Source organism: Excalfactoria chinensis, chromosome 8 (genome assembly GCF_039878825.1).
Source record: "Excalfactoria chinensis isolate bCotChi1 chromosome 8, bCotChi1.hap2, whole genome shotgun sequence".
NCBI lineage: Eukaryota > Metazoa > Chordata > Aves > Galliformes > Phasianidae > Excalfactoria > Excalfactoria chinensis.
The window spans coordinates 14,107,443-14,120,185 of record NC_092832.1 but is presented as its reverse complement, the minus strand read 5'-3'; the positions used below and the strand labels follow the sequence as shown (position 1 = coordinate 14,120,185).

The following is a 12,743-nucleotide window of genomic DNA, read 5'->3' as shown; positions in this document are numbered from 1 at the left end:
AGGAACACAAGCTGCTGGGAGAACTCATGGCCAAGCTTGCCCAAAACACAGCACTGGAATTGAACCAGCAGGCAAGAGTTGACCAGAAGTGTTTAGTATTTATTGGCCTCCTCCCTTCCTAAAACCCAACTGATAGAAGAATAATGTCAGATCCATAATGCCTGTCCTATGGTGTACAGGGAGAGAAGGAAAACATGCCAGAGGTAAGAGCATATCTCGCTTAAACACAAATATAACACAGACAGTTACTCAGAAAACCCTCAACCAAGGAATAGCACAGGCACTGCTTTACCAGAGAAGCGCTGCTAACAAGATTTGGTGTACAGTCCTCAGAGCATTCCCCTCTGCCCAGCACCCATTCCATGCTGGTCTAGGTACTTCAGCAAGTCTGGTTTTCAGCCATTGGAGAACTCTGGGCTTTTTCCCCTGAACAAGCATCAGAAGAAAGCTGGAAATGGTGTCAAAATGGAGGTGGGTCCACAGGAAAGCAGTGGGTGGGTGTAGGGAACACAGTTGTCTTCTAGGCTGTGCTCAAAAAAGATTTACAGTAGAAAAACCTTGTGCACAATGACTCACGTCTAGCACGCTTTGGGAACATCCCCAGCACCATACATGTGGGATTGGGAGGGAATGGGCAGCACCAAACCAGAGGTGGAGAAACATTCGAGACGTTTTCAATATTCTTCACCAGGTCAAATTAGGATGCTGGCACTGCAGCAAGGATGGGAATGGGCTCTCATATGTCAATGCTTGGCTCCAGTCCCCCAGAGAAAGCTCCTGTTCCTGGGATGAGAGCCATGGGATCCCAAATGCTTGCACAGAGCAAACGTGGCCTTGCCCTCCCTGAGCTCTGGGACACCCAGGAAGCTGCCTGGGACCAAAGTGGCCAGTCTTGGAGGGAAAGGCTGTGCCTGTGTGTCTGTGAGAGAGAGAGGATGCTAGGAAAACTTGTGTTCACCCAGAAAGAGCTTTGATGGGAAAACCATCCCTTCAGGGCTGAGCAGAATAGAAACCACCTGCCTGAGGAGCCTGGTGGAGCACCTGCAGCTTTATGAAAAGGGTCAGCAGCAGCATCTACTGCTGCTGCATCCCTAAGCCATGTCCAAAATGGTACCAGCAAACCCCAGCCCACAAGGCATTTCCTTCCTCCTGGAATTGAGGGACGGATCGTTTTGAAAATCAGAGACTCTCCAGGTCCAGAGTGCTGTGAACTTCAGCTGCAACACTTGTGAACTTCAGGCACCCTCCTGAGGGTAAAGAAAAGTCCAACAGAACCAAGCTCAGCTGCTCCTGCCAGGGGACCTGGCTCTCCTGTTGTGAGCCAATACTGGCTGTAGCCTCCCAGTGCTGCCTCAGGGTAACTCGATGGCTTTTGTGTTGTAGCAGCCAGGAGGAAGGCTCCTCTGGATATCCTCCAGGTTCCTAATGTCTGCCAGGATCTCATCAATGCTGCTGTCCAGTTTCTGTACCCGGCCCTTCTGCAGCATGGCTCTCTGCTCAAGCTCTGACATCTGTTCCTTCAGCTGGTTGGTTTTGGTTTTGGCTTTGCTGAAATTCAGCTCAAGCTGTTTCAGGCCTTCCTCATCCACAGCACCGGGCTGGTCTGGAGCACAGGAGGAAAACAAGGAAGGGAGAAGCATGGATGGAAGCTGTGAGCTAGATCCTCCCAGCTACTTTAGCTCCATCCAGAGGTGTCATCTTCCCAGGAAGTACTCAGTACCCCCACCCAGAGCCCAGCACTAGCCAGATTTCAGCTGCACACCACAGCAACGTGATAAAACCTACTCATCAGACGCAGCAGCTCCTCCAGGACACCCAATGTCTCCTGCACCATCACCCCAGCCTGGCCAGCCTTGGTATGGACATCTTGAGCTTCCTTGGTAGTCTGGGGAAAGAAAGATGGAAGCTATAAGGCAAACATCTGCCCAAAAGTCAACAGAAGTGTGCACGCTGTGGGATCCGGGGACCCACCTCCTGTATCATGGCAGCATCTGCCTCAGCTTCTGAAACCTTGCTCTGGAATTCTCCATCCACTTCTTTGGCCACATGTTGCAGGGCTGCCACTGCCTTCTCCAGCATGAGGACCCCGTCAGCTGTCTTGTTGGCCTCCAGCCTCAGCCGCGTGATCTCCTGGGGGAGGCAAAGGCACAATGCTCAGGGACAGAGTGCAGTCACTCTGGGTGCACTGGGATATGGAACTGTTGGGACCTGGCTCCTTTCTGTCAGCAACACCACCAGGACCTGTCCTCACCTTCTGAATCCCAAAGGTGATCTCCTTTGCTTCCCCTGCGGTGCTGCTGGCTGCCTTGGATTCAGCAGCAGCATTGCCCAGGATGGCTTCAGCTCTGTCAGTCTTCTCCTTGGCACTTGTCACCATGCTGCTGATAACCTGGAGCCTCCTCATTGCATCCTCAGCTTCCCTTCTCTTGTCATCTGCCTGCAGGTTAAACCCTGAAAGAAACACATAAGAAAATGGAGTAGAGCATTACATTGTGAGAACTCATGAGGCACAGAGATGGAAGAGCTCTCCCACAGTCCTGGCTTGGTTTAGACGCCTTCCAGAAAGCCTGGCAATGATGAGGATAGGACAGGAAGGAAAGGAAGTGAGCAGCTGCCAGAAAGGACTTGCTATTCTCCTTCTTGTAGGAGCTGCTGGACTGTCTGGGGCACTGAGATGGCCTCCTGGACGTCCTGCACCCTGAGGACATATTTCCCCACAGCAAATCCAACCCAGAGCAGCATGTGATGCTCCCACCTTGATTTGGAGTGCATTTCTGGCTAAGAATCATCATTCTGCCCAGCATGCTCCACTGCAACATGAAACTTAGGTGCAAGGGAGGGGTCAGAAGGGAAAAATTACCACGCAGACTCTTCAGGATCTGTTCCACTTCATAAAAGGTGGCATTGCCAGCGCTCACAGCCTGCAGGGCTGTGCTCCTGGCAAGGTTGGCTCGGGACAGCAGCTGAGTCAGCATCTGAGACAGAACAAGAGGACACAGTGAGGTGAAAGACATGGCAGAGGATCATCCCAGAACGTTCACAAGAACCACAGCGGTCACCTGCAGGGAGCCATGCTGAGAGGGAAGACCCACAAGCCTGTTCCCACATGTCTGACACTGCCCCTGAATCCAGGTGAGCACAGTCTGATCCATCAGCAGATGTTTCTATGAGTGCTGCTCAACTGGCTCAAGCTGCTGTGAGCCATCCTAGCTCATATCTGTCCTGGGGCATGTCATTAACCTGCCTTATATGCAGGAGGTATGTTTGTGGGAGCCGCAACAGCAGTTCTGTGCAAGTGAGGTATCAGCCCATGTCTTACCACTCTCTCGCCTTCTCCTCTCTGCAAGAGTTTCTTGATTTCCTCCTCCCAGCGGCTCATGTGGCTCTGCAGCTGTCTGTACTGTGCCATGTATGTGTCCACCATGCTCAAAAGACCAGCTGCATCCTGCTTCAATTGGGAAGCCTCCCCCTGGAACACAAAGATGGGGACACTGCTTTGGAGGCCCAGTGTTACCCTACTGCTCACAGGGAAGTGAGGAATGGGATAACCAGTGCCTGCCCAGCCCTGGAGCTGAGCTGTGGGAAGGGCAGGAGGGAGGGCACAGTGAATGAAAGGTGATGTCCTAATCCCATGGGGACAAAGCTCTCACCTCAAAGGACCCCAAACTGGTCTTGGTCAGGCGGGACAGAGAGCTGAGGAGCATCAGGCTGCTCTGATAAGCCTTGTCTGCTTCAGTGACTATCCTGTTGGCATCAGCCTCCAGGCCTCCAGCCAGCGACTTCAGCTCCTCATACCTGTGCAGACAGAAGAGTTGAACCCAAGGGCAAACCTAAGCCTTACCATCATCCTGCACCCAACGTTTCTGAAACATAGCTGGGAGGCAGGGAATGGGGCTTGGAAACAGGCCTCCACCCCACACCCTTTTCCCTGCACTTACTTCCTGAGCAGCCCTTGCAGGGAGCCTGGCACCTCTGCCTCCCCGCTCACGGCCGCCTGCAGCAGCTCCAGTGCCTGCTGTGAGTCGTCCTGCGCTGCCTTTGCCGCCTGTTCGATGATGTTGGCTGCCTGCATGTGGCTGAAAGGCACAGGGGGATCTTTGTCATAGGGGCTGCACACTCAAGTTCCCTCCTTTGATCTCCTTTGTGATTTTATCCGGCAGTGCCGGATCAGGTTCTCACAGACAATGTAACGTATGTGAGAATGGGTACCCACACCTTGGGATCATCTGCCTTGCTTGCCCTTCCTGCATCTGCCCGGGGTAGGGCAGCACAGGGGAAGAGGCTGATGCTGCCCGATCCAACTGGATGCCCATGGACCAAACTCTGGCCAGGAAGGTGTTTCCAAAACAGCCCATCCCACACCATTCCCAAAGCCAGCAGAGCACAGCAAAGGCAACCCTGCAGACACTTCTTCCCCTGCTCTGGGACTTGTGCAGAGCTCATGGAGCTGTAGCACCAGGTAAGGCCACTGAACAGGGTGCTCCTGGGCCCCTGCCCTCACCCAAGGAGTGGCTCACCTGTCCGCTAGACTCAGAGCCTCCTGAGCCAGGAGCAAGATCTTGTTTGAGCCTCCAGGAAAGTGTGAAACTGGAATAGCCTGGAGGGAGAGAGAGGTGTGAATGCTCTTCCCTGTCCTTGCTTCTGATTTGGCAAGAAAATTAGTAACTGTGGCATGCTAGGTCTCCAGAGCCACCCTGATCAGCAGCTCCTGGCTCCCAGCCCCACACAAAAAGCCTGCCATATCCACCTCTACTCACAGAATAAATGTAACAACTAGAATACATGAAGTTCTTGCTTTCTCCATGGACTCTCTCAGCTCAGGGTTTGTAGCACGGTGCATACACACACATTGCCTTACCGCTCGACTCAGAGAGGCTCCACTGCGGCTCAGGTCCAGCCTGGCTGTCTCCAGCAGCTGCCTGACATCTTGTGCCTGCCGCTCGTATTGCCTGCCCAGAGACATCAGCCTCTCCGCTGCTGCCTTGGCATCATCCAAGCGGCTCTGGCAGGTGGACCCTTGTCCCTTCAGCCTGGTCACACGGCTTTCTAGGGATCTGTCAGAAGCTGGTGAGAAGGAAAGAGACATGCAGCGATGAAAAGAAACTCAGAAAGGCAGAGTCAGCAAAACTTTGCAATGACACAGGTTGCCCTTTCCCTTGGACTTCTGGTGGCCCAATGATTTGGACATGCTTGGAGAAATACAGAAAACTACTCCACTCTGTCATCTTCTGCATGCTGCCTCTGCACAAAGGACTAATGTCCTCTCCACCCAGAAGCAGATCCTCATCAGCTGCTCCCCCAGCCCTGCATCAGGCTGATGGCAGCCATTATGTGGTACCTTGCAGGCTGAGAGCTTCTCTGAGGATGGCCTGCAGTGTCTCCTCGGCCAGCTGCATCTTCCCCTCCAGCTCCTGTCCCACAGCTCCACCTCCAGTCTGCACCTCTGAGGAAAGCAGCTCCATCTCCTGCAGCTGCTGCAGGTACAGGTCCACCTGCAACCACAGAAAATCAGGTCATCGGATGCTGGGTGACTGCCTAAAAGATTCTCAAAAGCTGGAGCACCAGCACAACTCTGCCCGAAGAGCAGGGACCCACAGCCCAGCCCCTGAGAGGGACAGGTAGATGGATAGGTGGGAGCTCACCTGGGCTTTCACTTGGCTGTAGCAGGCTGGGCACTCACTCTGCTCACAGTTGGGGCCCCCAAAGCCAGGCTTGCAGATGCAGCTCCCATCATTCCGGCACTTCAGGGGCTCAGCCCCCACTGAGTTGCAGCTGCAGGCTGCACAGTGAGAGGTCAGTGGCCAAGGACCCTCTCCCATTTGGTCTGGGTACATCTTTCCACTCACTACCTCTCCTAACTCTCCCTAACCTCACTTTCCTGTATCTCACCTGCAGGTCTGTCTTCTCCCATGCTAGAGAGAGGGACCTGGCTGAGAAACACCACTTGGCTTGGGAGAGTGAACTGAGTAAACACCACTCAGCAGGGTTCTGGAGCAAACACCACAAGGCCAAGTGCAAATACACCACATCATCCCCTTTAAGCTCTCTTGCACTCCAGCATGGATTTCCTTACTCATCCCAGTGCTGTTACTCAAACCACATCCACCACAGACACTCCTGCTTGGCCACAGGGAGCTGCTCTTTGGCTTACTGAAACCTCCTGCACCCACTGGACACCACAGCACAACCCCACACACCCATCCCTGCCCTCATACCTCGGCACTTGTCTGCAGGGTTGGGGGCCAGGGGGTTCCCAAAGAAGCCATCCTTGCAGCGCTCACAGTGGAAGCCAGCCGTGTTGTAGATGCACTTGAGGCACTCTCCTGTCCGGCGATCACAGTTCCCTACAGCATTGGGCTCCACGTTGCCGTTGCACTGGCACAGCTGGCATGGCTGGGAGGCTGCAGGATCTCCAAAATAGCCATCGGCACAGAACTCACAGCTGGGCCCTGTGGAAGGGAGAGGCTGTTGGACCAACACTGGTGGCCACCTGCCCACAGGGATGGGGACACCGCTGACACCAAAGCCCACACGTGAGCATCACAGATCTTTGAGGATGCCTGAAGGCTGCCATACCCTGCACACCAACACACAGCAAAAACTGGGCACAGTGGCTTTCCTTGGTCAAGTTATGCTGTGCTGTGGCCTATAAGTTCTGCTTTCCTCCCTCCCCATCAGCCCTTTCTCCATCAACTTAATCAGTTTGCACAACAGCCTTTCCAAAAGACTGTATGAGCAGATGTATGCATATGTATTGCATGCATTTCCAGGGCAGGGCATGCACATTTGCACAGCATGATGGGTCCTGGTGCTTTGCTGAAACATCTGGTTCAGAGCAAAAGTACGCAGGTGGGGAAGCCTTGAGGAGAAGACATTGTCCCCCCAGCCCCAAGCATCCCAGGCAGCAAGCACCTTCATAAGGCACGTAAAGACTTCAGGAGATGGGCTAATGGCACAAGTGACCTGAGCCTTACCTGCAGCTCCAGGAGGGCAATGGTCACAGACAACCTCTTCCCTGCCTGGCAGCACTGAGCAGCTCTGGCCGTGGCCACAGGGACATGCTCTGCAGCTGTGTGGGGGCCGGGGGTCTCGGTAGGAGCCGAATGGGCAGTTGATGATGTTCCCCACATTTTCATCTCCCGAGTAGCATTCACCTGAGGAAGAAGGGACAGGGCATGGGGCAACCAGTTGGCCATCAGCCCAGCTGTCCCCTCTGCGGGACACCCTGCACGGCTCTGAGGATGGGCAACTCAGCCCAACAAGCTCAGAGAGGTCACAGTTTTTCTTACCAGTATCTGGGTCACAGATCCCTCCGCCGTGGCAGTTGCAGGGCACACAGATGCTGAACGGCCCCATGTGAGGTGCATCCCTCCTGTAGCCAGCAGCACATCGCTCACAGAACTGCCCCTGGTAGCCATCGGGGCACTGGCACTGCTCCACCCAAGGTGCAAGGATGCCAGCAGTGGGCTGTGCTGACACCAGGGTGATGTTATCGATGTAGCCGGTGCCTGGTGGGAGATGTGGCACATAACCACCAAGAGCCCAGCTGGGTCTGCAAGCCCCATATATCTACATGATGATCTCTGCAAGGTCAGCTACAACTTCAGTGGGCAGGTGGACCTTGGCCAAGGTTTTTCTTACCCTGCCCATTGCTGTTGGCATCTAGCTTAAAAATTCATGATTTACCTCTGCTCACATTGCAACACTTTTTAAAATACCTTTTAGTACAGCTGTATCCAGCTAGGTGTCTCCAGCAAGGAGAGCTGGGCTGCCCCCTTGCTGTCCCCCTCACTTACTGTACTCCCCAAAGGTGGCTCGGATCCAGAGGGCAGTCAGGTTTCCCAGCAGTCTGCGGTACTCAAAGTAGTTCAGCCTGGGGCTCCACTTGCTGCTTGGGTGCTCGTCCAACCTGCACATGGGGCCAGGTGGAAGCAGTGTTCAGGAACATGGGATGTCCCAGCTGCTCTCTCCCATCTCCCTCCAGAGTCCAAAGTGCTAGCACCCTCCTCCCACACAACTCGTACCAAGCACAGCACCCATCCCAGCCCCAAAGCAGATCTTCTACAATCCCTTTTGGCCTCTCCTTGTTTATCAGGAGAGACGCACACAAGCTGAACCCGGGTCCAAATGGGACAACTATTTGAGCCTGGCCATCTCTGAGGGACCATCACTGAACCCACAAGCTCACGAAGGTTCTTTCTGCAATCCCAAGCACCCTGTCACCTGAAGGTGTAGGTCTCGCTGACACCACAGGGTAGGACTTTCCCAGAGGGCAAGAAGGGAGCAGTGATTCGGAGGCCACCTCCTTCAAGGATCACATCATGCGGAGAAGGCAGCCGCCCCCCTCGGTCCAGGCGGTAATCAAAGGAGAGCGTCTGGCCATAGCTCAGCTGTTGGTTCCCGAGGAATTTGGCTGCACAGGGAAGCAGGGGAGAAGAGCAGAAGGAAGAAATTAAAGGCTTAAAGTCTTTCTTTCCTCCTAAAGTCATGCTCCATGCCGTCAGACCAAGTATCACTGTGCTGGCTGCCACCACCGCCACCTCCCAGGCTGTGGAAGCACTGGGGTGCCACCTCCCTTCCCCAGCATGGGCCCTTCATTCTGCCCATGTCACACCTTCCCCAGCTCCACAGACTCTTCAATCACCCCATTCCCCCCAAACCAGCTCAGTCCTGGGCTCAGCTCCATGCCATACTCCCCATGCCTACCGGGTGCCACAAAATAGAGTGCTTCCCATCTCCTTGCTGCTATGAACACATCCTGGTGGTGTGGAGACCATTGGAGTTCGACCGGGGACCCGTCTTCATGGACACCTGTCCAACCTTCAGGACCTGGAGAGCAAACAAGGAGAAGGCACCAACAGTCAAACCCCTCCTTGTATGCCATCCCTGAGGATGCAGGGACATCTTGTTCAGCCTCACCTTGCTGGAAGCTGGAAGTGATCTTGTGGACACTGTAATTCTCAGCACTGACACATGAGGATGAATGTCCATAGCAGAAGCATGGAGAGCACCCAGCCGGATTCCTAGCATCCAAGTTATAGAAGTTTTGTTTGCACCTGGAAAAGGAAGATGACATAATATCCGTGTGATTTCCCCTCTTGTGCTCAGCCTGCTGTAGAACACAAACCTCCAGACACCCACCTGTCGCACCGCTCACCGGTGACACCGACCTTGCAGATGCAACGGCCCGAGATGCAGTCTGCTGTGCCAGCTGGGTCACAGGCACACAGCTGGCTCCTGCAATGGGGACAGTGGGAACACTACAGGGACCTCCAGCTCAGCCAGGAGCTCACTGCCCCAGCACATTTGTCATATGAAACATCAGAGAATCTCCCGGCAGGATAATAATAGGGCAAAGTGAAAAGGAAGAGGATGCAACAGTGATACCCCAGCACAGGACAGCCCCAGCACTTACTGCCCATATCTCTGGCACCCGGCATCGGAGAGGGAGTGGAAGCCTGGCTGGCAGCGGTCACATTTCTCACCCATCACGCCGGGCTTGCAGCGGCAGCGGCCATTGCTGTCACACTGTGTGCTGAGGGAGCCTGCAGGTGGTGGGACAGGGAGATCAGGGAGCTGCCTCCCTGGTGGGATGCCCTTTGGGAAGCAGATGGAGGATTCTTTCTGCCTACTACCAGTGAGGGTACTTTGCAACACCTCCCGTCCCCAAGTGGGCTCTGAAATTACTCATTTTTACAGTGCAATTAAGGGACCTGGCAAATCCTACCTAACATGGCAACATGCAGACTCTTTGGGACTGACTCATGAGGCCTGGGAACACTTCAGCTCCCTGTGCTTGGGCCTGGCCAGCACCCTCTGTGATAAGGACATGAGCAGTTTGCTGTGGGGACACAGGTCCTGATCACCTGCCAAATTCAGGACAGAGAGAAGCAGGTGTCCTCCTGGACATGGAGCAATATTGCTTCAGTGTAGCTTGTTTGGGGAATTTTGGGGGTTTTTCCTCCTCTTTTCCTTCTCCCACCATCCACAAGGTCTGCCAGGTCTGCAGAGCCCAGCCTTGCACAAGAGTGAGCTCATCTAATGGCACTGGACATCAGCAGAGGAACCTCTTAAACATCATCTCAGTGGGTGTCACACCATGCTGAGAAGAGCAAGGGGTTGGATCCACAGAGGCAGCACAGTTTGCTGACGGACCCCACCCCAAACCCCTGCTTGGAAAACAAAGTGAAAAGCCAAGACATTGGTCCCTGTGGGTGCCCCATACCCTGGGGGTGGCAGTGGCAGGGCAGGCAGCAGTCCCCATCCCTCTGGCGGTAGTATCCCTCCTTGCAGCGCTCACAGCGGACACCTGCTGTATTGCCCAGGCAGCCGAGGCAGCGGTACCCATTGCCCGTCTCCATCAGGAGCTGCCAGTCAAAGACGCACTGCCTGGACATCCCGTTGCAGTCACAAGCTGGAGAAAAGAAAAGAGCAGTGTCCGAAGAGGGTTAGAGGGATGAGTGTTGAATATGAAGCTCAACCACAATTCAAGGAACATTCCTTCCCCAGGTTCCTGTGGCACAGATCAGCCCTGCAGGACAGCCCCACAGCCCTGTCCCCCTCCGCTGGGGATCCTGGGGCCATGCAGTGCCTCCTGGCTCCCTGCTGCAGCGCTGCCAGACGCCTCACACGCCCATTAGTGCACACATACCAGACAGGCACACTCAGTGAGCAGCTGCTGACGAGAAAGAAGATGACCTCATGTGCCAGCAAACAGGGACGGAGGTTTCCCAGCCCTGGCACGCTCAGCCCTTCAGCAGGACCAAAAGTGAGAAGAGCTTCTGTGAACACGGTCAGCACCCAAAGGGCACAGAAACAGTCCACCAATAGAAACACAAAAATGAGAGTCTGCTTTTCCTCAGTGCTTCCACTCCCCACCTGCATGCTTGGTGTCAGTCCCCTCCCCTCCATGCAGAGGCACCGATCCCCACCCACACCTCACCCTACATGATCCGAGGGCCAGTGCCAAGTTGCATGGCACAGCTCCCGCAGGGAACAAATGCCTGTTCTCAGGCCTTGCTCCAAGGCTGGAGCATATTCAGAGCCAACTCCCAGCATGGCAAGGATTCCAGGTTCACTAACACAAAGCCATTTCAGATGCTGTTGCAGATCAGTGCCATTGGTTCTGTTGCTGATTCTCCTGGAAGCCTTTGGTCTCCAGCAGGCAGCCAGGTGCCCCAAGACCCCACCAACATCCCCTGACTCTCAGGGCTCTGGGGAAGGGGCTGCTCTGGAGGGCAAAGGGCCACATTGGAATGTGGAAGGCTTGGGGCACACACCCAGCAGGATGTCATTCCTAAAGCTTCCACACATTAAGCACAATGATCAAGCATTGGTTGCTCTGCTGGTACAAATTCAAGCATCAGAATGGCTTAGAGAACAAGAACAGAAGGCTCTGTTGGCTGCAGGGCACCAAGAAGCCACTAGCCCAACTCATATGAGCCCATCCATGAGGAGCCCTTCTTCCAGCAGCCTCTCCACACAGATCTGCATGCAGTGCAGCAAATCCATTGCAGCAAGACAACACAGCCTTTCTGCTTTGCAGCCCTGGCCTTCCCAGCATGGCTCACATGTCCTGCAGCCAAGGCAGCCGGCAGAGGTGGGAAATAAAAACCTACACCAGGATTTTGAAATGCAGTTATGGCTGCTGGACTAATTACTCAATTAGCAGGAAAACCTAATCAGCCCGTCCATTAAAAACCCGCTCATTCAGCACTTATTTTCCCTTATCAGCTTCCACTGCACTTAAACGAAAGCTGATACCAAAGGACCGGCTTCGAACCCAGCAAGCTCATTTCTAAGCAGCAGCAGTATGACAGACACAGTAAACAACCCTGAAGTTGCTCAGCATTTATGAAATACACATGATTTGGGTCTTTCGGGCTGCATGCATCCCACAAGGCCCCACCTCACACAGACACAAGCTCTGCACGTACTGTTGCATGGAGCCAGGCCCTGGATGTGCCCTGCTCCTCCTTGGGCTCAGCAACGTGCTGCTTATCAGGCAGCAGACAAACAGGCAGCCCTTCCCCAGGCTGTCCTGCTCGCAGCCACATCCCACCCAGGCAGCCAGGCTTTCCCCAGAAAGCAATAAAGGGATTACACCTAAACAAGGATTTAAAGGAGACGCAGGTAACAAAGAAACAACGTCTGAGCGCTTCCAGGAATTTAGCTCTAGAGGAAACCTCAAGAAAAGCACCTACAGACCCAGGTTTATCCCCAGTAATGGAGCAGGACCCAGCAGAAGGACACTGTACCCAAATGGTTCCCCATTACCGGGGCCCTAAAGCTGAGCCCCTGACTTTCCTCAGCCCTCACCTTCTCCTCCATTGGTGCTCAGTGCTGCAGGCAGGAGGGACACAGCCAGGGTGAGGAGCCAGCACGTGGCCATGGCTGCAGCCCCAGGGTGGGCGCCGGGCACGCAGAGCCCCAACTTCAGGCTGCTGCTCTAAGGCTTTGCTTTTCCTTTTTTATCGGCTGCTCCACCTGAGTCACTCCCCACAGGAAGAGCACGTGTGCCCGGCTCTGACTCACCTTGAGCAAGGAGTGCCCAGCCCGGGGCAGCAGGCAGGCACACACGCGCCCGCTGCACTTGGGCTTCAAGATGCAGCACCCTGAGGGCATCCTGATGGCATCGTCCTGGGGGAACAAAATGAGTCCCAATGAGGCTGTCCATACAGCAGTCCATTGCCCAGCTCCATCCCACCCCGTTCAGCTCTGTCCTAGCCATGCTTCTTCACCAG

At 54.6% G+C, this 12,743-nt stretch overlaps 1 protein-coding gene across 1 annotated transcript; it reads right to left on the bottom strand.

Annotated features, from left to right (window-relative positions):
* Positions 1 to 1,352: 1,352 nt before the first annotated feature.
* Positions 1,353 to 12,391, bottom strand: LAMC2 (laminin subunit gamma 2). The gene is made up of 23 exons (XM_072342912.1): positions 12,319 to 12,391; positions 10,226 to 10,414; positions 9,416 to 9,545; positions 9,142 to 9,237; positions 8,920 to 9,056; positions 8,707 to 8,829; positions 8,224 to 8,413; positions 7,797 to 7,909; positions 7,290 to 7,508; positions 6,975 to 7,154; positions 6,216 to 6,449; positions 5,643 to 5,779; positions 5,339 to 5,492; positions 4,859 to 5,064; positions 4,518 to 4,597; positions 3,939 to 4,076; positions 3,651 to 3,795; positions 3,320 to 3,469; positions 2,861 to 2,975; positions 2,252 to 2,451; positions 1,972 to 2,130; positions 1,786 to 1,885; positions 1,353 to 1,603 (listed from the first exon to the last, which is right to left on the bottom strand). Exons 1-23 carry the CDS (start codon positions 12,389 to 12,391, stop codon positions 1,353 to 1,355), a joined length of 3,519 nt encoding a protein of 1,172 aa, XP_072199013.1.
* Positions 12,392 to 12,743: the final 352 nt, after the last annotated feature.

Excerpts from the sequence above, each read along its gene's own strand:
- LAMC2 (XM_072342912.1), bottom strand. The coding sequence starts at position 12,391 with ATGGCCACGTGCTGGCTCCTCACCCTGGCTGTGTCCCTCCTGCCTGCA. Across the intron at positions 5,065-5,338 it reads AGAAGCTCTCAGCCTGCAAG|CTTCTGACAGATCCCTAGAA; the intron begins GTACCACATAAT and ends CCTTCTCACCAG. Across the intron at positions 4,077-4,517 it reads GCTCTGAGTCTAGCGGACAG|CCACATGCAGGCAGCCAACA; the intron begins GTGAGCCACTCC and ends TGTGCCTTTCAG.